This window comes from Grammomys surdaster, unplaced genomic scaffold, assembly GCF_004785775.1.
Source record: "Grammomys surdaster isolate TR1022 unplaced genomic scaffold, NIH_TR_1.0 125707, whole genome shotgun sequence".
Lineage (NCBI taxonomy): Eukaryota > Metazoa > Chordata > Mammalia > Rodentia > Muridae > Grammomys > Grammomys surdaster.
Window position 1 is genome coordinate 247,666 of NW_021620541.1, and position 23,183 is coordinate 270,848.

At 40.3% G+C, this 23,183-nt stretch overlaps 1 protein-coding gene across 4 annotated transcripts in view; it reads right to left on the reverse strand.

Moving 5' to 3' along the window:
- Large1 (LARGE xylosyl- and glucuronyltransferase 1) overlaps nucleotides 1-23,183 on the reverse strand; it is a 228,531-nt gene that overhangs the window by 60,523 nt on the left and 144,825 nt on the right. For all 4 annotated transcript variants that reach the window (XM_028788201.1, XM_028788202.1, XM_028788203.1 and 1 more), the window contains exons 6-7: nucleotides 7,469-7,581; nucleotides 5,226-5,351 (exon numbers count right to left, since the gene is read on the reverse strand). In XM_028788201.1, coding sequence (XP_028644034.1) covers nucleotides 5,226-5,351; nucleotides 7,469-7,581 — 239 coding nt within the window. The remainder of the gene's footprint in view (nucleotides 1-5,225; nucleotides 5,352-7,468; nucleotides 7,582-23,183) is intronic.

Sequence of the window (23,183 nt, forward strand, 5' to 3'; positions counted from 1 at the left end):
CTCTCTCTCTCTCTCTCTCTCTCTCTCTCTCTCTCTCTCTCTCTCTCCCTCTCTCTCTCTTTCTCCTTCCATTCCTCCCACCCCCTCTGTGTAAATCTGAGAAAAATATAATAAGCAATAAGCACAGCAGTGTGTACTTTCTTCACATTTAAATCTCTGCATTTTAAGCAGGAATCTCCAATGATAACCATTAAAACCAAGTGCTTTTGGAAAATACATTTTCAAAGTATGATCTCAATATCATCTAGTGCAGAACCAATCCTTGAAAATGAAGCTTTTCAATGATGTAGCTGTATTGTTTCTAAGCTCCACCCAACAGTTACCTACCAACAGCCAGGTAGGAGTCTATTTGCTATAAAAGGACTGTTTAATCTCTCTCACTCTTCACTCTCTCTGATCACTCCCCCACCTTTCTTCCCTCACCCCTATCTACTTGTTCTCTGGACTGGCTTCTTATTTTCTTTCTCTTTCCCTCTCTGTTCTTCTCTGTCTCCCCTCTTTCTCTGACTCTGCTCCCTCTCAAGCTCACTTCTCATGTTTCCCCTTTTTCCCTCTGCCTCTACTCCCTTCTCGCCTTCCCACTCATGACCCCAAATACACTTCATTTTATACTAGACTTGTCATATGGTTAGTACCTTGGGGGGAGGGGGATGCCTCCGCATGGGCCCACTAAGACACTCCTTCCTGCCTCATCATACCACTTTTTAGAAAACATACCAGTCGCTGTGCCAAAAATATTAATCCTAATTTTTTTTTTTTGATTTGGTTTGGATTTTGGTTCTTTGAGACAGGGTTTCTCTGTGTGTAGCTCTGGCTGTCTTAGAATTCACAGAGATCCACTTGCCTCAGCATCTTGAATGCAGGAATTAAAGGCATAAGCCACCACATTCAGTTAATGCTAATCTTTTTGAGGGTGAAATAACTTGTTCTTTTTTATTCTACATTATCTTTAAATGATCCAAGCACACAATAAAGTAAAAGTATAAATACAATATGTATATATAAATTTTTCAAAGAATTTAAGAATATAAGAAAAATGGTGATTGAGTTGATGACTGAACCTTCACAGAGAAGTGTTGAATTCTGGCTAGCTATGGGGACAGAACTTCCACTACTGCCTGGTATGGCTTTAAATATATCTCTGCAATTAGATACTATGTATTTCTGTGGAGTGGTGTTCTCAGCATTGAGAATCAGACAACCAAAATATTCAACTGTTATGAAAAACATCAAAACGTCCTGTGTCCTGCATTATCAAATATTCAGTCAAAATTCAATTCCATGTGTAAAAATAAATAATCATATCCATTTAATTAACATGAAAATTTGTTTTATGTTTAATAACTGGTAAACTTATATAAGTCAAAGAAGCATTTTTTAAAAAGTGAATTTCCATGTGATTCATGATTAGAAGATGTTTGATTTGCATGCCTATTTTTGAAGTACTTTGGAGCTCTAGATGCTTCCATTGCTAGCTAAGGTTAGACATCAAACAGGGTTTCCTGGCCTAGACTACGCTCCTATTCTTTTTAATTGAATGTAAACCTAGAATCCACTTGAGTTACAGTAATTTCCAGAAGGTAGATCTTTGAATCCTCCCCTTTGCTCAATCTGCTTGCTTTGTGAAGCCCTCCAAGGTGGAGAACCAAACCTTCCCTAGTGTAGGTTAGTATGTCAATGTCCAGCCACCAAATATTGTACCCTGTTTTTCCTCAAGTAGCACAGCTTTATATGGGCAGTTTGTACCACACTGGCTTCTAAGGTACCTGTTCCACAGGGCAGTCTGCTATCACACAGACCTCTCTGTGCTGAGACAGAGCATAGATGGCAAATGGTAGGAATAAATAATATCAACCAGGTTCCTGACTATAAGATTATAGAGACAACAGGCCACTCAAAGCTCCTAGAACTCTGCCCATCCCCAGGATCCCTCCACTTTAAAGGAACTGTCATCAACAGCTCTGTTTACATATATCCTGCTAAAAATGTTAAAGTAGGTTATATTTGTCAGCTGCACCACTGTATCTCTAAGAATGTTGCTGACATTTCTAGGACTAACTGCTTCCAAGTTCTACCAGCTGTGTATACCAAAGCCATGGCAGAGAGCTTATGTCCACAGAACCCAAGGAGTTAGGTGCCAGAAATTACCAAAGAGTGAAGAACAGATGAGAGTTGAGAGCCAAAGAACATTTGCTTATATCATCAAAGTCCTGTCTGCTTAGTATGGCATTTAAACATGTGCTAGGGCACATGCCACCAAATTCAGACATTTGTTCTAGCTATGCCACCAACCTGTTTTTCTACCCTTAGGTGACTCACTTCCTCTCTTTGGATGCTTCTTTTTCTATCTGTGAAATGAGAGTTCTGACAAGTGGATGAGAAGAAATGTGTTGACATATTTCTTTCCTCAGTAGGCTGAAAAATATTTCAACAGTGATATTTTAATAAGTATTTCTAAATAGTAAGACCAGTGGACCTTCTATATAGCTCCAAGTTCTGTCATAATTGCACTGTGGGCCATCTTCTTCAACTTTAAACACTTACGCAAAATAATGATTGTTTTTCCATTTGCCCAGATAAGGAGATATAATTAGAATAGGGTAAGGAATTTGATGTCATACTGTGGAGCTGGAGAATTTGACTTCCTAAGCTATTGGTTAAAGTGAGAGATGCAATCTCAATATGTAAGATAAAGAACAATCAAAGAAGATACTAAATGAAAACTTATGTTCTCTACATGCATATGCATTCACATATTCACATGTGCCTAAAGACATAAGGGCACAAATTGTATACACACACACACACACACACACACACACACACACACACACACGGACATACCACATGTATCTATATATTAGTCTTTGTTGTATACATAGATCTAAGAAAAGTTACTTGCTAATGAATCTGAGTTCATGCGTGCTATCCATTGCTTAGTGAGTTCCCTTGTTTTTATCTGAGGAGTACTGTCTTGACTTTGTAGATCTCTTTGGTGTTTTCAAAACTAATATCTTCTGACTTTATTGCACAATTTGCTAAACAATTTCTGCTGTTCTTTATGTCCTTTTAGTTTCTTTAAATTTATCCTCATAGTCACTGTGTATCATATCCCAGGATGTAAGCTTGGCATATTAATTTGAAGCCTATCTTTATTTTAATACAAACAAACACTGACGCTTATGTATTCCTCTGTATGCTTATTTACTCTCATATTTTTGGACATGAATTGCTTTCAATTTCATTTACTCTGTAAGTAGTTTTCAGTTTCAATTACAATTACCATTTAGAACCACAAAAACCGTCAAAGTGGATTCTCAATTTGAATCAATTAGACGACTTTCATCTTGATGCAACAGGCTTCAAATTGAGATTATTGTGCTTGCTGCATTATGGTATAATATGATTCTTTAAAATGCTCTAAAAGTTGTTCTGTGGTCTGATACATGGTTATCTTATGGCTAGTGCTGAATATACAGCACTCTAACTGCCCACACAGCTTCTTTATTTACTCTACAAATCAAGTATGTTAGCTGTTATTCAAGCATTCAATATTTTTATTATCTCTTGACATCTTTTCATATATGAAAAGGATGGTAAAACATTCCACTATGTTAAGAGGTTTATCCTTTTTTCTGAAGTTATAATGCTTGGCTATACATAGATATAAATAAAAATTAAAATATATGTGCAATTGTAGACATATTTATATTCTTTATACTTTTATATACTTTGAAATATACATGACGTGGCACAAGGTATATGTAGACCTGAGATTCTTATACCTGACTGGTAAGTTTGATTTTTATTTGTGCTCATCTCTCTCCCACTAATGTTTTGTCTAATATCAGTACAGCTATTATAGCTTTCATTGGGTACTTTCTGATACTATTTTTGCTTAATGTTACTGTCAATCTTTCATGTTTTCATTAGTTCGGTCTATCTCTTGTAAAGAACATATGCTACATCTAATTTACTCTTGAGCCTAGAAAATAATTTCATTACTAAAATTGCCTAGAATTCTTCATTTAGATTTAAGATTAGAGGCAAGTAGATATTATTGAGGTCCTATCCTTAATGAATTTAAGTTACTTGGTTATTTTGTGTGTGTGTGTGTGTGTGTGTGTGTGTGTTTTATATATGTGTGAATGTATATGTATGTGAAACAAACAAAAACATAGGTAGGTAGAGATCTCTGGGAATTCATTGGTCAGTCAGTCCATGCAATCAGTGAGCTACATGTTCAATTTGTATTCTACCTTAAAAAATAAGATAGAAAGTGATGGAGGAAGGCACGGTTTGAGATACTTTTTTCTTTTGACTATGTTGGGCGGTGAGTCCTTAACAGTACCAAGACATGGTTTCCTTCTATGCACTAGGATTTCCTTTTCCAAATGTGCCCTGTTCTAAGAACATATCAGTTGGACTTGATAACATCATACAAGGGACTGGGAGGACATCCTTCTGAACTGAGGCCAATCATTGTACTTTGTCAGGGAAAATGTGTGAACTCCCATCCAATATATAGACTCATCGACTACATACATAGTTGCTCATTTCAGGCACGATCAGAATATGTTGTTTCATATTATATACAGCTAGCTCATATACCCTGCCCTGTAATTTTCTTAGTGTGAGGCCTTCTTAAATGGTTAGTACTCAGAAGATCACGATGAAAGCTTTTCTGCCACTGTCTCATCTACAGGAAGAAGAGTGAGACATGTGCTTGCTTTCTTCACTCTGACCCTCCTACACTTGGCATGGTTCCTGCAGTGTTTATTAATACCCATTTCCATCCAAGTTTCTCTGCCCTTCTACAGTGTGACTTGAAAGTAAGAAATTATACACATCTCTTCTGTAATGCCTGGCATGGAATGGGCCTCTCCACAAATATTTCTGCTTGAATTAAATAAATGGATTTGGGGATTTGACATGTATCAAAACAACTGGCATCAGATGGAAAGAGGAATATCCACACAAGCTGGTTCTTTACACCAGCAGCTTTATGATTTCCAGAAAGTCAAAGAAGAGGGTGAAAGAAAATAGCCAATAGAGATAAAAGTCATGTTCTTTCTGTTCCCCTGGGACCTTACATCTTCCACCACATTTCTCACAGACTCACAAACAACTGTTTCCTGCCAATTACCACACCCAGCTTCCCTATGCTCAACTAGGACTATGTGGAAGATGTGAACCACACCCCGCCATGGCACCTCTTCACCCACCTTTAAATCAGACACATCTCTGTAGCATTGTTCAGAGCGGGTATGGTCTGACAGCTGCACATTCCAGAAGCAGGGAAGCTGATACACCAGAAAGGGGTTTTGTTTGATAACAGCATTGAAAATATCCTGTGGAATAAAAGCCAAAGACATAGTGAAGCTAATGGCAAGTTCAGCTTAGAGGAAGACATCTTTTGAGTATTTTGCTCTGAGTTCAGGATTAATGCTCCCACTGTAAACAGTTTTCCTACCTGTTTTCTACAGAAACTAAGGGGTAACATTTGGGCAGGAAGAGGCCAACCTAGCTGACTTGATGCTTATGAGTCTAGGTGGTCATCATCCAGGGAGTTCACACAGAGCAGATAGGCAATGACTTTCCCATGATGAGTATCATAAAATAAATGAAGTCTCTCTTTCTCCCCTTCTCTCATCCTAGGTTGGAGCCCTGTGCTATTCTGAGCCTTCTGGAGAGGAACCAATTGGATGACAAGTGGCTCATATCATCTAAAGGGTTGAGACAAATTACATATCCTCACTCTCAGCAGCTCTTTCTTGGGGCTTATGGTTAGCCTAGTGATGGATGTTCCTTGGATTTCTACAAGCCACAGTATTCAGAGTACAGCTCCACTTGTCCAGGAAGATTCCTCCCGCACTTTAAATACACACACACACACACACACAGACACACACACACACACACACCACCTTGTTTGAGCTCCCTTCCCAAACCTCACATGAAGCCTCACTTATTAGGCAACTATTTGACAGATGGTACAGGGAGGTGAATTATAGGCATTCATGACATAAGATGACTGAACAAACTATCCTCATTAGACACAGACATACAGTTCCTAGCTTTAGGGGATACACTCAGGTCATTGTTACCTGACTTGAAATATGAAGATAGCAGACAACTATCCCTTCAGGTCTTAGATAGCACTTGAGTTATTTTTTTTCACTATTTATTATGCTGTATCTGATTGTTTAGGAAGGGATATTAGTTTTGGTTTCTTGGTAAATACTGAATAATAATAGTGAAAAAAAAAAGGTAATATAACCCTGAAGACTTTCTTGTTTCCTCTGTATTTGAAAACTTTTTGGAAATTTGATAAATGAATCATGTGGCATGAACTCAGTATGGATAGGAAAGAAAGATAAGTAAAGGCCAGAGAAAGCATTTATATCACACCTCAACATGGTCAGCAAAGAGTGATCCTGAGTTCTGAGGTCAAATAGGCCCCATGCCTTCCTTTGAGCTCAGGGTAACCAGGATAAGAACCACAGTAATGGTTTATATATTACATGCTGCTTTTCAGATCTATATGAAATATTTGGGGAAATGCACCATGGTATTTTGGGACCTTAGGGAACAGGTATATTCTACCCTGGTGATAAAGATGGTACAGAGGGCTTTTAACATAGTAAACTGTCATCCATTTGTGAGTCTAATTGCATAAACAATGAACTTTCTGAGGTAAAGAACCTGGGTCCTGTTGCTGGAGACCTGGCTTAGTGTTTCTGAGCATTGACTGTTCTTCTAGAGAACCTGAGTTTGATTCCCAGCATCCATGTGGAGGCCTACAAGCATAAACTTCTGTTTTAGATCTCCTCTTCTGGCTTCCATAGGCATCAGGCACACATAAGATTCAGAGACATACATGCAGGCAAACATCCGTATAGAAAAAGTAAATAAAGGAAGGAATCAGGTTCTTTGTTTACCTCTACTGACTTTCTACATGTCATAGTATACAATTTTCAGTGACATGAGTGATCCAATGAATTGAGACCCATCCAATTAAAACTTTAATAGGCAGAATTTAATGGAAACTTTTAAAGTCACTGGGAGAATACATGTAAGGGGAATTGGGGGGCTACAGTGTTTACTTTGGTGTTATTATCATGGGGTGAGCAGATATGACCCTCCATATGCTCTGTAGTGTTTTGTTATTAGACCAAGAGTTGGTCAACCAACTATGGGTTAAAGCCTACTAAACTGTGACCCAAAATGAACCTCTTAATCCATGCGTGGTGGCACATACTTTAAATCTCAGAATCTGGGAAACTGAGGCAAGTTAATTTCTACTTCAAAGCACTCTGTGTATATACTGAGAACTTGTTTCAGAAAAAGCAAGGAGCTAAACTAAACTGTAACCAAAACCCTTCCTCAGTGTTTACTTTCCTAACAACAAAGTGTGTATTAACTGGAGGGTACTCAGGTGTAAGAGTCCTTGTCACTGGTCACTCACCTGGTCAGCCAAGGAGGTTGACAGCATGCCCATGAGTTCCCTCTCTGCTGTCAGCCTCCACATCTGCTCCCATTTCATCTTCCGAAGCTTGTCTAGAAGCAGTAATATGACTCCTGGGAAACAGCATAGGACAGAAGAACAAGAACAGCAGTGAAATGTAACTAGACACACTAGCTACTCAGGGACAGCCTAACTACCTGCAGTGATGAGTTTTCCCTCCCAAATGTCAGGCAGTGAGCCTTTAGCCTATAGGGTGCTCAGTTTGGAGATGAAGAATCTTGGGTTAAACACCAGGTTCTGTCAGATACTGACCTATTTAAATCTAAATCACATCTCTGAGACATTCTCACTACAGAAGAAAGAATATTAAGGTAAGTGGGGAAATGCCTAGTACTTTCTGGAGACAGGCGGTGGTGATAGTTGCACTACAGGGCTAAAATAGTAAATTTTTATTATTTATATTTTATCAGAGTAATAATAACAAGAGATCCTGATATGAACATATTATGAAGTATATTTCTCACAAATACTAGTTTTTCTTCAGTATTTTCCCTGAAAACATGACACCATTAGTACAGCTAATACATGGCCCTTGCATAATACACACTATTTGTTTTTTTCAGGATCATTGAGAAGGACCAGCCTTGGCATGGAGAGGACTTTTGAAAGAAAGAGTGTCCGAGAATGCCAAAAAGAATGACTTAAAATCAAATTGTGGATCTAAGCTGATGACCCGTGTTCTGCTTGTTATTCTAAGACATCTCTCTGTCCATTTCCTCTTTGCTTGCTTGTGTGCATGAGTGTGTGCATGTGTGTGCATGTGTGTTCTCCAAGGAGTTCTTCCTTTTTGTCCTTAAATATCTCATCGCCTGCAGAACACAGGCCCAGTTTTTACTTTACATATCAATCCAGTAATTTACTCCAGGTTTCCTTTTGATTATCTTATGAATCAATATCTCCTGATCCCTTTGATTCTTAAGAGACAGCAAGCACCATTTTTCTTTCTTAACACTGCAAAATAATTCAGAAATCTGTGTTTGTTAAACACAGACAATAATCTAGTTTGGTGGGATCCTGTCCTGAAATCACCCTTTTTACCACATCTGGTCCTAACTTTGCTGTGTCCCAGGCTGACCTTGAACTCAGGAATCTGCTTGTCTTTGTATCTTTCTGACAAGCTGGCTCATAGTATAGTTGCCTTCATTCCTTTAGATTCATGGAGTCCCTCATAACTCATAGTGCATCCTTATATTTTCCACAGTTAAGAAATTATATCATTTACATGTAGTTATTTTGAACTCATGTATTTAGAGCTCTTTCCTATAGCCTTAAGGGCTGTCCTGAATGTCCCAGTGTTTACCATTTTGTTGAGACACAGCCATACCATCAACTTCTGGACTCCTGCTCTTTCTAATTATCATGGAGCATTAACGTTAACAAGGAGGACATACCTTGAAGGAATGTGAAAATATGTAGATTATTACATACAGAAAAGCCTTTTGCCCACAGCAGCCATCTACACTTGTGGAAGCTCACACTGGGTGCTCTGTCTCAGAGGCAGGAACCATGTCACTCTGTCCTCACCATGGCCACGCCATGCTTGGCAAAAAATAAAACAGCTTTTCTACAACTTTACTCTGATTACTTATTTTAGTTTTAGTTACATTAAAAAAAATTATGAGCCTCTGCCTGGTACCATGTGGTCTAAGTGATGAGCTAGCCTGAGGTGAGCACTAACACGTTGCCTGAGGCTTCATCAGGAAGACTGCCCTCAGATAACCCTAGTCCAGTGTCACATGGCCCAGGTGGGAAGAGAGCCCAAGCCAATCTGTAGACAATCACCAGTCTGGTGTCATGGGGCCTGAGTGAAGAACAAGCTTGAGTTAACCACCAATCCAGCAAAGCATAGGTCTAGGCAGATGTACCTGAGATGACCCTGGCTTGAAGCCACCCTGCCTAGGTGAGACATAATACTCCTGAGACAACTCCAGATACCCATAGGCCACGATGATCAAGTAAGTGATAGACAGATGGAAGAGGAAGAAAAGCAGAAGGATGTGTGTACAATGAAGAGAGATAGAACTGGGGACTGGGAAATAGTGAAGAACAGACTGATGTGAGTAGCTAGTAAAGCCACCTAAGGTCATAGTGGGTGGAGTCTTGGACTCTTACTGCCACAGAGGGCCATCTCTGAGTCCATGGCCCTACAGTAGTATGGGTATGTTACCATCAAAGGACAGGCAGATGTCCCTGGGTTGGGCTGCTGCCTAGGGCCATGTTGCTGTCTGAAGGCTATGCAAAACTGGTCCCACCCCTCATCTGGGCATTGTGGGATTGATGTCCTTGTCCCTCACTAGCTGTGATACTCAGGAAAGTGGGTCCCTCATCTCTCCCAGGAAGCACAGTAGAGCTGGCCCTGATTGTGGGAGTTGCTAGAGCTGGCCCTGATTGTGGGAGTTCCAGGTAAGCTCTCCCTGAAGGTACAACTATGGGAGGACTGGCCCTGCCAATTGTCTGATTTGTGGTGGCATGGACAAGGGAGAGATGATCTCCCCTCCCTTTACCATAGCCACCAGTGGTGAACTGGAGAGCTGGTCCTGAAGTCATGAGAGCGGTACAGTAGGCCCTGCACCTCACCTGGGCAACACAGTAGATCTGGCCCTTCTAGTGAAGGCACAAGTGAGCATTCTCTGAGCGCATGAGAGTTAGAGGGCTGGCTCTCTTCTCTGCTGCTGTAGCATTGGATGTGCTGCTAGCCAGGGCAGTGCTGGAAAGCTCACCATGGTGGAGTGGGTGTGGGAAAGCTGGCAGGCTGGACAGCTCAGATACCTTCCAGGACCAGATTCAGGGCTTTGAGTTATTTACCTCACTGATGAACTACTAAAGCATGTGAAGGGTCTGGTCCTACAAATTCAAAGCTGCAGGATCTCCATGACAGAGGGCAACAACAGGATATCCGAGAAGAGTCTCAGTGTGGCTCCAGTATTGATAGTGTAGCAGAAGCCAGAGGCCACATACCAGATGAATGACTCATTGAAATGAACATTTGCAAGCAAAAAGTGTGGCCAAAAGGGTATACCATAGGACATACTACTGAGACACTACAACTACCACAATGAGATTTGTTTTTGTTTTTTGTTTTTGTTTTTTTGTTTTTCTTTTGGGGAGGTAGATTGCAAGGGTGGAGGGCAGGGAGGAGATAAAAAGAAGAGTGGGATTGGGGCGCATAATGTAAAATTCACAAAGAACCAATAAAAGTTTTTTTTTTTAATTATGTGTTTCAATGTATGCCTCCATGAATGTGCATGTGCATTTGGTACCCACAGAGAATAGAAGGAGGTGCCTGATCCCCTCCAGTTTGAATTAAAGAAGGTTGTGAGCTGCTGTCTGGGTGCTAGGAATGAAAATGAAGTCCAATTCAAGAGCAGCAAGTGCTCTTAACCTCTGAGCCATCATTTCAGCCCTTTCTGATTATATCTTCATTTATTATTTGATAGTTACTTACCAGCCACACAGCCTTGCCTTAGTGTCCCTGACTTCAGTAGAACCTTTACTGGCTCAACAACAGTCAGCAGGTGTGTCAATCAACAGGAGGGCAGTGCTCATAATGAGCCATTAGCACAAATGTCAAAGCCTTTGTGTTTACTAGAAACTATTAACGAGAATGTGTTGCTTCCTTCACATCAGCTTTTCATGGTGAGTTTTGTAGGGATAGACTTGAACATATGGGCAGGGTGTAGAGCAGTTTTATATTGAATACACTCTGGTATTTGGAAAAAGTTAAAACTATTAAATATAGGAGTAAGGCCAGAAAATTCAAAATCAAATATAATAAGAACAGGTATTTTGGCTTAGCTGGGTGAACTGCAGGCAGCTGTCTACACACAACTCAGTCTACGTGGGCAGACAAAGTCAAATTCAGAATGAGAGGACACAAAGTAAAGGTAGTGAAGGGAACTGCTACACATTTGGATTCCCAAAGCAATCCCATTCCTGATGACTAACTCAGCAGAAGGGCCACTCTTCAGACAGCTAAAAATATAAGTTGATATTTAGATATATCTCTAAGATTCGCAGAAGGAAACTGACTTCCTCCCAGTCAGACATACATATTGACTATAATACATTTTACTTATTCTGTTGGTATATATTTTGAGAGAAATTATAATCACCAATGACAGAAGATTCTGGGCAGAGAGAGAGTTTGAAATAATGGGAAGAGTAGAGCGATACAGAGATGTGTATTTATAAGTTGCAAGATGAATTATACGGATTGCTCACCTCCTTTATACATACTGGCTTTTTGGAAATATTATTTTCTTCAGTGATCTAAGATCTTTTCAAGACAAATATCATCCTTATTTTGCTAAGGAGCTAACACAGGCCCATGTCTCAGAGTGGAAAAGCAGGTAGAGAAGATTCAGGTTGCCTCCCACAGCCAATGCTTCCTTGCTCTTCCACACAAACCTGAGCCACACCAATGCTATTTGAAGCCATGGAACTTGTGCTTTTTTAAAAATTAAATTTCTACATAGGTTAAAAATGATTAAAATACTACTCACCTCACCAACATCAGAAAACTGATGTACCCTATGATGTCAGCCTGATAATGTTACCAGATAGCTTTAAGAAAAGATTGCACCCTGCAACCTCCTCTCCTGGTGAATGCAAATCAGTCCCACCATACTATAGAAATTGTTCGCTAAATAAAGTATAATGACAGATATGTATGAAAATGCCATAATAAACCCATTACTTGCATGCTATAACTATTCAGTAGAAAAGTCTCATTTACTTTGGGAAGAGAAGAAAATAAACAGGTACAAAACAGGAAAACACAGTGATATAAAATTGGTGACAAAGAAACAGCCTCCAGTTCAGAGCACATGAGGGATTTCATCAACTGTTATTGCAAAAACTAATTTATACAAGGTAAAATCAATGTCCCCAAATATAAAGAGAGGCTGTGAACACTCTGGATGGTGAGAAAAGACCATAAGTAATATTCTCAAAGGTCTAGAGAGGTCTATGTGGATTTATGAACTATGGAGTCTACGTTTAGAATCAACAGCTTTAAACAGCAATATGTGTTGGTAGACTGGGCAGTCGAAGTGGCAGTAGGCTCCTTGTAGAGGAAGTTGAGTCAAGAACCTAGGACTAAATGGAGAAATTCTAGATTGTTCTTCCAGTTTCACAGGCTTTATGTGATGTAACTTAATTTTATAATGATGACATTTCAAACTAAGAAAAAATCCAGCAAATAATGTAAAAAATAAGCTCATGATACCAAGAGACACACTAATTGATCATAACAGGCTTCCAATCATAAATGGTGTAAAATGGTTTGATAACTATGATCTGAAAACTATACATTTCCTTATTAAGCTGTCTAATTATCACTTGCTGAATGTGCATGTTCCTACTGGAATTAATAGAAATTAATGCACATGTATACAAAGTGGGGACAAGCCTTTAAAGTGAACACTGGTTGTATTAATGCTATTGGTAGCATAAAAATGGAACCATTTCAATTGCATACTTGGTTTTGACATATATGCTGTGCCCCAAGTCAAACATTGACAACACTCAGACTTTAGCAGCTTGGCAGAAGGTGGTGCCAAAAAGCTTGACTGTGGCCTTTGTCTGGCATTTGCTGCTGCATTAATTTACCCATCCTATACTTGTTGCTGGGGTCCTGTAGTGAAGAGCCCGGTCATTGCCTTAGGGTGTTCTGCACAGAGGCTTGTGGCCTTAAATTTGACTGGACCTTTCAGTGTAGTTGGCTGGAATGTGTGAGACCAGTAGGGTTTTACTCACAACTGTCATGTCAGGAGCATTAGAGACCAACATGAGATAAATAAATGAATAAATAAACTAAAAATCAATGTCTTCTCTTGTGACCATTTCCTCTAGTGGTAAACTGTTTGGTCAGAAGGAAGGACTGCTGTCTTCTGCACCTACTGAATATGTAGTGAAGCTTACACTCAAAATGGCAAAGAGAACAGTGTGGTGTCTATTGGAGAGGAGAAGGAGAAGAACCCTTGAAAACAGTGCTTTGGTATGGCTTAAATATTGATTTTTGCTGTACTATAAAAGATAGATGATTACTGGGCAACTGCTGTCCATAAGTGACCTCTGATTCTTGGGACAAATTTACAAGGGAGATGAAATTTCCTCATTTTACAGATGAAGACTAAGGCTCACAAACATCTTCTCAGTTACAAAATAAATCATACTGTATGGTTTTTCAAACATGCCATATTGCTGCCGCCCCTCCCTCCCTCCCTCCCTCCCTCCCTCCCTCCCTCCCTCCCTCCCTCCTCCCCCTCCTGAGTGTGTATGTGTGTGTGTTTATACAAACATGCCTATAAGTAAACAGGGAAAGTCTAGTTCTATCAGTGTTCTCAGTGAACTTAAAGTTGCTTCTCCTGTAGGAAGAGAACATAGGCCATCTGCAGGAAACCAGGCAGTTAAAAGGTAGGGCTTCCTGAGGACTATCTGTCTTGTGTAATGATAATGGCAGGCCTGATCTTGTGGAAGAGATATCAGTCACTGGCTGGAGACCAGAAAGACTGGAATCAGGACAGTGTTTCAGAGATGACTTGCTGAATGTTAGAGCAACTGTCTTCTTTCAGCATGTGAGTATACCCAATGGACCTCTCAAGAAGTATTGACCTAGTTCTTGCCAGCAAGAGAAACCATGTAAACTCCCTCTGTACAGTAGTTATTTCCCTTTTCCTATGACCAGCTCAGTTTGAGGTTGGTATGGTTGGTTCCTTATGGTGGGGAAGGTTTTTGGCTCTGTGGCAATAGGGGCCTGAGGCTACTTGCTCATATCACAGAAGATGAGGAAGCAGAAAAATGACAATGCTAATGCAGAGCTGGCATTCACCTTCCTCACTTCTTATTCAGATTGTAACTCCAGTTCACTGGATGATGCTGCCCTATTCTCATTCCTTTCTCAGCTAATTTTATCCAGAAATGCCCCAAGAGCCACATTCAAAGGCATGCCCAACTAATATCCAAGTGTTTCTTAATCCATTCACATTGATAACCAAAACCAACCATTCTACCAGGCTAAGTAATGTCATAGATCTGCATGAGCAAGATCTTTGTTAAAAGGAAGGTCTTGGATAATTGTCTTTGCTGAAATTCCTTTCACTTGAAATAGTCCCTCAGGGCCCCCACTAACCAATTCAGGATCTGCCACACCATTTTGATTCATATGCATCTGACCTATTGTGGTTTGATGCAGCCATGAAGAGATGGCTCAGGGGCTCAAGGATGACTCTTTAAACTATAATGGTGGATGACAGGGAACAGCATACAAAGGGAGACTGGTCTTCCACTCTTTCTTTGTTAAGTCACTGGCATTTTAAGCTAGGTTCTTTGAGCCACAACAAATACAGGAGAATTGGCTTGGAACAACAACAGGGCTAGAACTGCATTCTGCTGGTCTCCTCCTGTAGGCTTTCCCCACTTACACATTAGAATCACTTGTAACTACGTATTTTTCTTGACAGTCTTAACAGTCTGTGACCAGGCTTTCTACTGAAGTGTCCCCAGAGCCCTAGCAATGTGATAGATACTCTGTACTCTTATTTATCACTTTATCTCTGCAGAATGTGTGTCCACAAAAGTCAAGTGGCTACGAGGCCCAAGAACCCAGTGATAATCAAAAAAAAAGGGCTGTATTAAATACTTTTATCACTGTGATAGAACATCATTGGCCAAGGCAACTTATAGAAAGAAAGATTTTGGGTTGGGGTTCCAGAGTGGTAAGAATCTGTCATGGTTGGGAAACACGGCAGCAAGCTAAGCATGGTGGCAGAAACTGTATGCTACAATGTCACATCTTGAACCACAAGCACAAAGCAGAGGAAAAGCACTAGGGATGGCTTAACTTTTATTTTTTTAAATATCAAATCTAGTCCCTTAGTGACATACTTCCTCTAGCAATGCCACACCTCCAAAGGCAGCTCAAATTGCACCACTATCAGGGGACCAAGTATTCAAATATCTGACCCTATGGGGGTGTTTTTTATTCACGCCACTTCAAGGGAAATAAAGAAATGTGTCAGATGGAAAGAATGGTGTTGTCTTTATAGTGAGTTCTGTAATAAAGTGTGTCCAGTTGTGTTTAGTAAACAGGAGTCACCTGCTATGTATTAGAAACTACAAAGGGGTTTACAAATTAGAGGTTACGATTTAAGACTCTCCAGGTGATCCTCATATGTAGCTATATGGCAAGTACTAGCTAACCTAGTTTACTGGGGAATGGGGCTGGACCAATTCCCAGAGCTATATAACTGCTCTACCAACCATGACTATGCACTGACAGGCTAAGAGCTTATAAGGAAAGCTTAAGCCCTGGACTCTGTCATTTACTGACTCTGCTAACTCATGATACCAATTAACCTCACTGAGTCTCCATGAACTCCTCTGTAAAATGGGGATTAAATGAGCTAATGCACATGAAAGGATGCATCAAGTCTAATGATTGGTGCTGTGAACTTGAAAGATCCCAAAGAAATGAAATGTCTCATGCCATCATAAATCTCTGTGACCTGTGAAAATCACACATGGAATGAATGCTGACTATTTTCTCCAGGAAGAAAGCTCTGGATCATATCCTTTCTTCTTCACTGCACAGGTGTCTGGGTGACAGGTCACAGCTTCTGTTCTTCAGACAATAAGGTTGGCATCATAGAGATCCCCTGACTTTGCATGGGTCAGTAGGGTAAGACAGCAATATATTCAGGGAAGATCACCCCTCTTGTTACTGTTATTCCAGGTCAAGTGAAATGCTGAGCCACACATGGTTACTCATGGCCTGTACTGGCTCTGCTTCACCAGGCCTCTGGTCTATAGTCCATGACTTCAGAAGCCTGTGAGAGACCATCTTTCTGAGCTAAAGAAGCTGAGGCTGGCTCCCTATTAATAGTTTTTCTGCAAAAGTACTGATTCTACTACAATATAGAGACAATGTACCTAATACAGACAGCAAACAAGAATGTGTCAAATTTAAGGTGTGAGCGCTTACCCACAACATACTCATTTAATTATGAAGTATTATAAAATTAAAATACTCACAACATGATACAGCAGTGCCTCTCTTAGGATCCTTTGTATGTTGGTACACACAAAACAAACATTATTAATAAAGAAATTTATATATTATAGATTATAATTGGAATGGGAAAAACAGGAATAAGTATACCATTTAGTGAGAAATAAATACATTATGGTCTGTCAAATGGAAAAACAATGTAGTATTAGGAATAAAAATAGCTCTTCATGTACTAAATGAATGTAGAAAGATACCCATATTTTACATTTAATTAAATAGTGCATATATCAGAAGAAGACATAGATACAAATGGAAGCAGATAATTGCCTACACGGAAAATCAAAAGTCAAGAATAAACAAGAAACTGTAGATAGTCCTGTCAGGTGCATGAGGGGCAGAGGGATTTCATACTTCAGACAGTCTCATTTGTGGTGTTACTGATTCCCATGGTGTGATATAATCATGCTACCACAGAGTCTGTGGTAATGCAATGTTACTGATCAAAGATGGGAAGATGAACCATACATCTTCTTAGAGCTTTTTGGCTGTGGTTAGGAGACGACAAGAGACATTTCTCAGTGACTAAACTTTCTCCTATGCAGGATGAATATATTCTAGGAATCTGTTGTACAACACAGTGCCTGTGATTAGTAGCCAGCATCACAAAACAAAGTGTGTCATTTAGTTAGAATAAAATGCAGGTTTGAGAGTTACTGCTGGTATGTAATTGCTAGAGAGCATGTGGGTGATATGTTGCTAATAAAGGAGTTGATGAGGACTCATGACTCTCATTCAGATGTAGAGAACAGGGTGCTACCCACGTCATTCAACTCTATGGCACCTGTATCATCTCACTTTTTCTCAGTATAACAACGAGGAACATTGCTTCTCTGTTAGAGGTGTACTGTTACAGTCTGAATGTTTTTGCCTTTAAATTTAGAAGTTGAAACTCTCACCACTAAAGTGATTACTGAGGTCTCTTGGAGGTGGTCAGGATGTAAACAAGATATGAAGAGCTACTTCATCTTTTTTTTCAAGGGAGGACAGTAGAAAGTGCCAACCATGACTCAAAAGCAGCCCTCACCAGGTACTGAATCTGCCTGCATCTGACATCTTAGCCTCTGAATGAAGAGAATTCCAACCCTGCTGTTCACCATATTACTAAGCAGTGTTAATGCACTAGAGCAGCATCAGTATCCTTAACTCACAATAGAGAAGTGGTCTGGCTACTCTACCTCAGGCTGAAGAAGGACTAAGCAAGCCATCTGGAAGAGGGGCCAGTACTTGTGCTCCAGGCCCACAGAGGTGGTCATGACTCCACATCTGAGAACCTTGAGGCCCAGCTCAGCTGGGGGTATCTGGCTTTTGCATTTTGTTTCTTCCACTTTTTTTTCTGTTCAGCATTTGGCAGCCTTGTGATTTACTTAGCAAAATGATAGGGAAAAATGAGACTCTGAGGCCAGATTTTCTAGGAAATGGGATCATTCATATGGGAAAATAGTTCAAGATAAAAGAACTGGGGCTTAGGGTGAATAGTACTGTAGAAGCCTAGAGTGAAATGCCCACTCTCTGAGTCCAAGGCCCTGGGGAAGCAATGGTGAACAGTGACTTCAGGAACTGTGTGGCATTAGCTCATGAGGGAAGAGTTGCAGACATCTTGATGTCTTTACAAGATGCAGCTGGCAAAACTCCTTAGTAATTAATTTTAATTAGAGGTTCCCATGAGGGAGGGAGGGAGGGAGGGAGGGAGGGAGGGAGGGAGGGAGGGAAGGAGGGAGGGAGGGAGAGAGAGAGGGGGGGGAGGGGGGCCTCTGACTTGCTAGGCTGCTCACTACGGTGCTTCATAAGACCTAATGAAGTTGACATTTTGCAGTGTGGTAAGTTAAGTACTCTGAGCCTGTTGATGTATGTTTTGCATAGCATCTGCAGTTGTTTTAGTCAGTATTTTATTATTGTCAAGAGACTCCATGACCATGGCAACTTATAAAAGAAAGGATTTAATTGGGGCTTGTTTACATTCAGAGGTTTAGTCCTTTATTAACATGGTGGGAAGCATGGCAGCACACAGACAGAGGTAGCTGAGAGTTGTACAACTTCATCCACCAGCAATGGGAAGAGAGAGCCACAATTTGGCCTGGTTTGAGCATTTGAAACCCCAAATCCCACTCCCAATGCCATACTTCATCCAACAATGTCACACCTTGTAGTCCCTGTCAAGTAGTACTACTTCCTAATGACCACACATTTAAATACATAAGCCTATGGGGACCATTCCTATTCCAACCACCATGAAAACTTGGATCAGGGACAAGACATAAACCGAGAATCAAAGGGAAACGGGTTATTGGGTGAAAACAGCTTCTTCTAAAGGTCAGGAGAGAAACTGTAAAATCATTTAAAACCTCTGGCATGATGGACAGGGCTGAACTGACTACTTAGCATTCAGAGCACAGATGTGGATGTGCAGAGCTACCTGCCTCACTGCTAATCTGCCAAGTACCTGATGGCATGTGACATTCTCATCTCTTACTCTGCATAGCTGTAGCAGGAGTCTTAGATATCATTTATCTAATGTTCTCTGTGTACCAGGAATTTCCCATTCATGTCATTCTTCCAGAAATCCTGTGAGTCTATTAAAAATGGAAAGTCATCACAAGGAATTTGCCCAAAGCTAACCAAGGAGTCATGAGCAAATGCAGTCATTATTTGGATTCTACACAGCTTTCCTTATACTAGGTACAAGAGTCCTTGGCATGTTCTAGAACCAGCTGCATCTCATAGAAGAAGGAACTGTGGCTCACAGGCTGGGATGTGGAGGAGTGATTGAGTGTTGTATACAAGAGAGAAGGAAGTGGCTTTTTGTGTTCTTATTTAGATATTTGATGGGTGGCCAGGTAGGGGCATATGTATTCCATAAAAGCCCACAGGCAGAACTGAGGTCACAGAAGGCTCTACTTTGTGAGTGGACTAGATAAGGTTTTAGGAAATATAACAGACACAGATAAAAGTTAAGTGGGCAAAACAAGTGTGTAGCAATACTGCTAAGCATGTTTCTTGCTGGCTGTACAAAACCTGGAAGTAGGGGGAATTAGTTTATTCACAATGACCTGAAGGAAGACCCTTGGCCCAATAATGTTTTGAATTAGAGTTAACTTATTGGATATCAACAGCATTGCAGATTCCTAGGTCCTAAAGAGGCCTTCACTTGCCAGTCCTGAGGAGAATGGACCTTGCTCACATATGACCCCTGCTGGACATTCATGTTTATGGTTCATGTAGTAAGTGTTCTAAATATAAAAGCCTGAAACTCTCAAGGATTATGGGGAAAGTTCAAAGTGAACAGACACTGACCTTAAAGATCAAACAAAGGGCTCACATGGCTCCTTTTCCAAGAGTGTTTAGTACTTCACACAATGATGCAGTAGGCTCTAGTCTTGAAGACAGGCAAAGAAACACCTGACAATATCATTTGGTTGCTGCTGCTGCCATACCAATGCTGAATAAATGAGTGAAGGAGGGAAGTACATGTAAGCTTACTTTCTTTTGATGTCAATTATTACAGGACTCTTCAATTATAGTATTCCCTCAAAATTTTGAAATTGGGGATGTTGGCGGTAGAAGAGGAAAAGTGTCAGGAGACACCCATGTGTCAAGCTGTTTCAGTTCTCTGTCAAATTATCAACTGGTTTGTCTTTCTGACTCTCTGCCATGGAATGTATCATGTAGTGTGCTACTCTCTTGCACATTACTTTCTACTTCTTTCCAGCCCAGACCTTGTTCTCGTCTCGGAGGTGAGTCACCCCTTGAATGCCCCAAATTTTCTTATTCTGGAGGTTAGGAGGATTCCTGGTGAAGTTCTTCCTTTCTCCCCAGAGATCCAGGTCTCTATTTGCTGTCTCTGGACCAATTTAGAGACTGAAATGAACACAACATATTGTACTTTTCAATTGTTTTTAAACAGACATCTTCTGGCTAACATCTCCTCCATTTTGGGACAACATAACTTCTCCTTGGATCCTTTGGAATGTTGAACAAATAAAGTCCCTGTGAACTTGAACTTGCTACTTAATGTCCTCTCAGCCTGCCTTTCCTCTCCCTGATCTCACTCACCCCAGTGCTTTCACCCCCTCCTTTGTTGCTGTTTGTTAAAGATCGTCACCCATCAGCTTATGAACTAAAGTGAGTTGAATTTTAGTGGGCTGGTCAAAACCTGTTTGTTTGTTTGTTTGTTTTTCTCAGTAACAGCTGAATTCTGGGTGAATAGCATCTTCTTGGACCCGGGAGGTGATGCTTAGACAGAGTAGTTGAAGACATACTGTCTCTGTGGCAAGGATATAAAAGGTGCCTTTAAATTCACCAGAATAGTTAGTGGCAAGAGTTTTGTTCTGGTCATCTCATCTCCAGCTTCTCCAGGTGTCAGTGAGACATGAGCAGAGAAATGATTTATAGCAAGCTCCACTTACAGTTAGGTGTGGTACTAACACCAGAAACTACAGCACACAGGTGGAGAAAACTAAGGTAAGGAGATTGCTGCTATGTTTGAGACCATTCTGGGCTATACAGTGAGTTCTGGGCTAGTCCAGGCTATGGTATTGAGATCCTGCCCCAAATATCTCCAACGAGAAGGGAGAAGCAATGAAAGGCAAATTTCTTCAAATTTCTTAGGACTCTCTTCGGTGCTTTGTGAAAACAAATTAGAAAAGACAAATACAAACATAAATGGGGGAAATGGAAATTTAGCTGGATATTTGAAGGAGAACATCTCCATTAAAAGACAACCTAGAGAGGTGAGGCAGGAGAGTGTGGGTAGCTGGGGGAGCACTCTCATACAGGCAAAGGGGAGGAGGGAGGGCAGATTGGGATGGGAGGGTTGTGGAGGTGTAACCAGGATGTGAGATATCATTTGATATGTAAATGAATGGAATAATAATAATAATAATTAATAGTAATACAATCCTAGGAATCAACAGACATCAAAAGATGACACATGCTGAGGCACACGGATTTAGTATTGCTGAATGGTACTGCCTTGACAAATAGTTACTCAGGATGGTTCTGAGGTATAACAGAGCCAAAGTAACTTCCTAAAACTCTCTAGTTTATAGGTACTTACAATGACACCCTCCTAAGGATGCCCAGATTCCAACCCAAGATTATCAGCCTGCTGGGTTTATATACAAAGGAGTTTGGGCTCACAATTCTGAATAAGTTTTGCAAAAGGCAGAGAATTTAAAAACGAAGTTAGGCCTAGGAGGTAGATCTTACAGTTCAAATATCTCATGCTTTGTTTTTGGAAATTTTCAAAGTGAAATATAGTTGGGAAGTTGATATAGGAATTAAAGTAGGTGATTTCTTCTCTTAAAATATTACCAAAAGCTAAGTGTTTCTAGACAGTGGGAAAAGGCTGCTGCATATTTGTATAAAAACAAAATGATTAATGATTCTTCCCCAAGGTCAGTGCTTAAGACACTGTGTAGTAAACATCTCATCACTTTGGTACCCACTATTTCCTGACTGAATCACTGGTTAAATATTCAAGAAGACAAAAACTAGAATGAACTGAGTGATTGCTTTGTGCTTGATACTAGGCTGTGCTCTTAAATAAGTTTCTTCCTAAGCAAGTGGTCTTCACAACATGAGAGTACCATTTTCTTACCTCACAAGTTAGAGAACTAACCAAGCTGGCCAAATTGAGTGGCCAAGTCCATAGAAAGATACAGTGGTCCAGCTGTGGTTCCAACTCAAATATGCTAGAGTTTGCCAATAACATCCACAGGACAGTTTACTGGAGGAATCACATTAAAGACTGGAGATAGCTGGGATTTAGAGATATTTCTCTGCAGCAGAGTCCTAAAATTCCCCAAGAGTTGGATGACTGATCTGCTGATGTGTGGCTCCTTGGTCATAAATCGCAATTTCCCATTATGAAAGCTATGGCATCTTGATGCTGCATAAGTCCTTTTATAATGATCACTTGGTGTCATGGGTTTTTTGAAATAGACCTGTCATATCTCACAGGTCTTCTCTTTACCTGCTCTACCATTTCAGGACCTTTCAGGGGGTAAACTCACTGTCTCAAGATACCAATAGGAACTGAAGGTGTTCAAGACCCCTGTCTATTATTGTGCTATGAAGCACTATAATAAGGGGTGGGAAGGAACATACTTACCATTCTTGCCATAGCAATTCTCTATGGTCACAGACATTTCCTTTCCTTACAAACCTAGATTGAGGACCAATATACTTTCTGTTTAATGCAGATAACCATGACCTGATACAGCATCCTCAGTGTGCTATAGTTTATTTCTACATGACATTTTCCATTAGTATAGGTCCTGAGAAACAGGAAATGTGCACAACAGGCTTCATTTTTTTCTTCAAAAAATATAGAGTTGTCTAAGACTCTGAAAGGCTAGGCAAATATGAAGAGCTGGCTGGATATGCTTTACAAAGAAAGGGACATAAAGCCTTTTCATTGGTTTACTGTGAGATCATATATGGTCCAACCTCAAAAAACAGTATGAAGACAGTGCTCATAAAGCTGGGAAGATGGCTCAGTCAATAAAGTGCTTGTCTTTCCTTGGCCACAGAGAGAGAGAGAGAGAGAGAGAGAGAGAGAGAGAGAGAGAGAGAGAGAGAGACAGA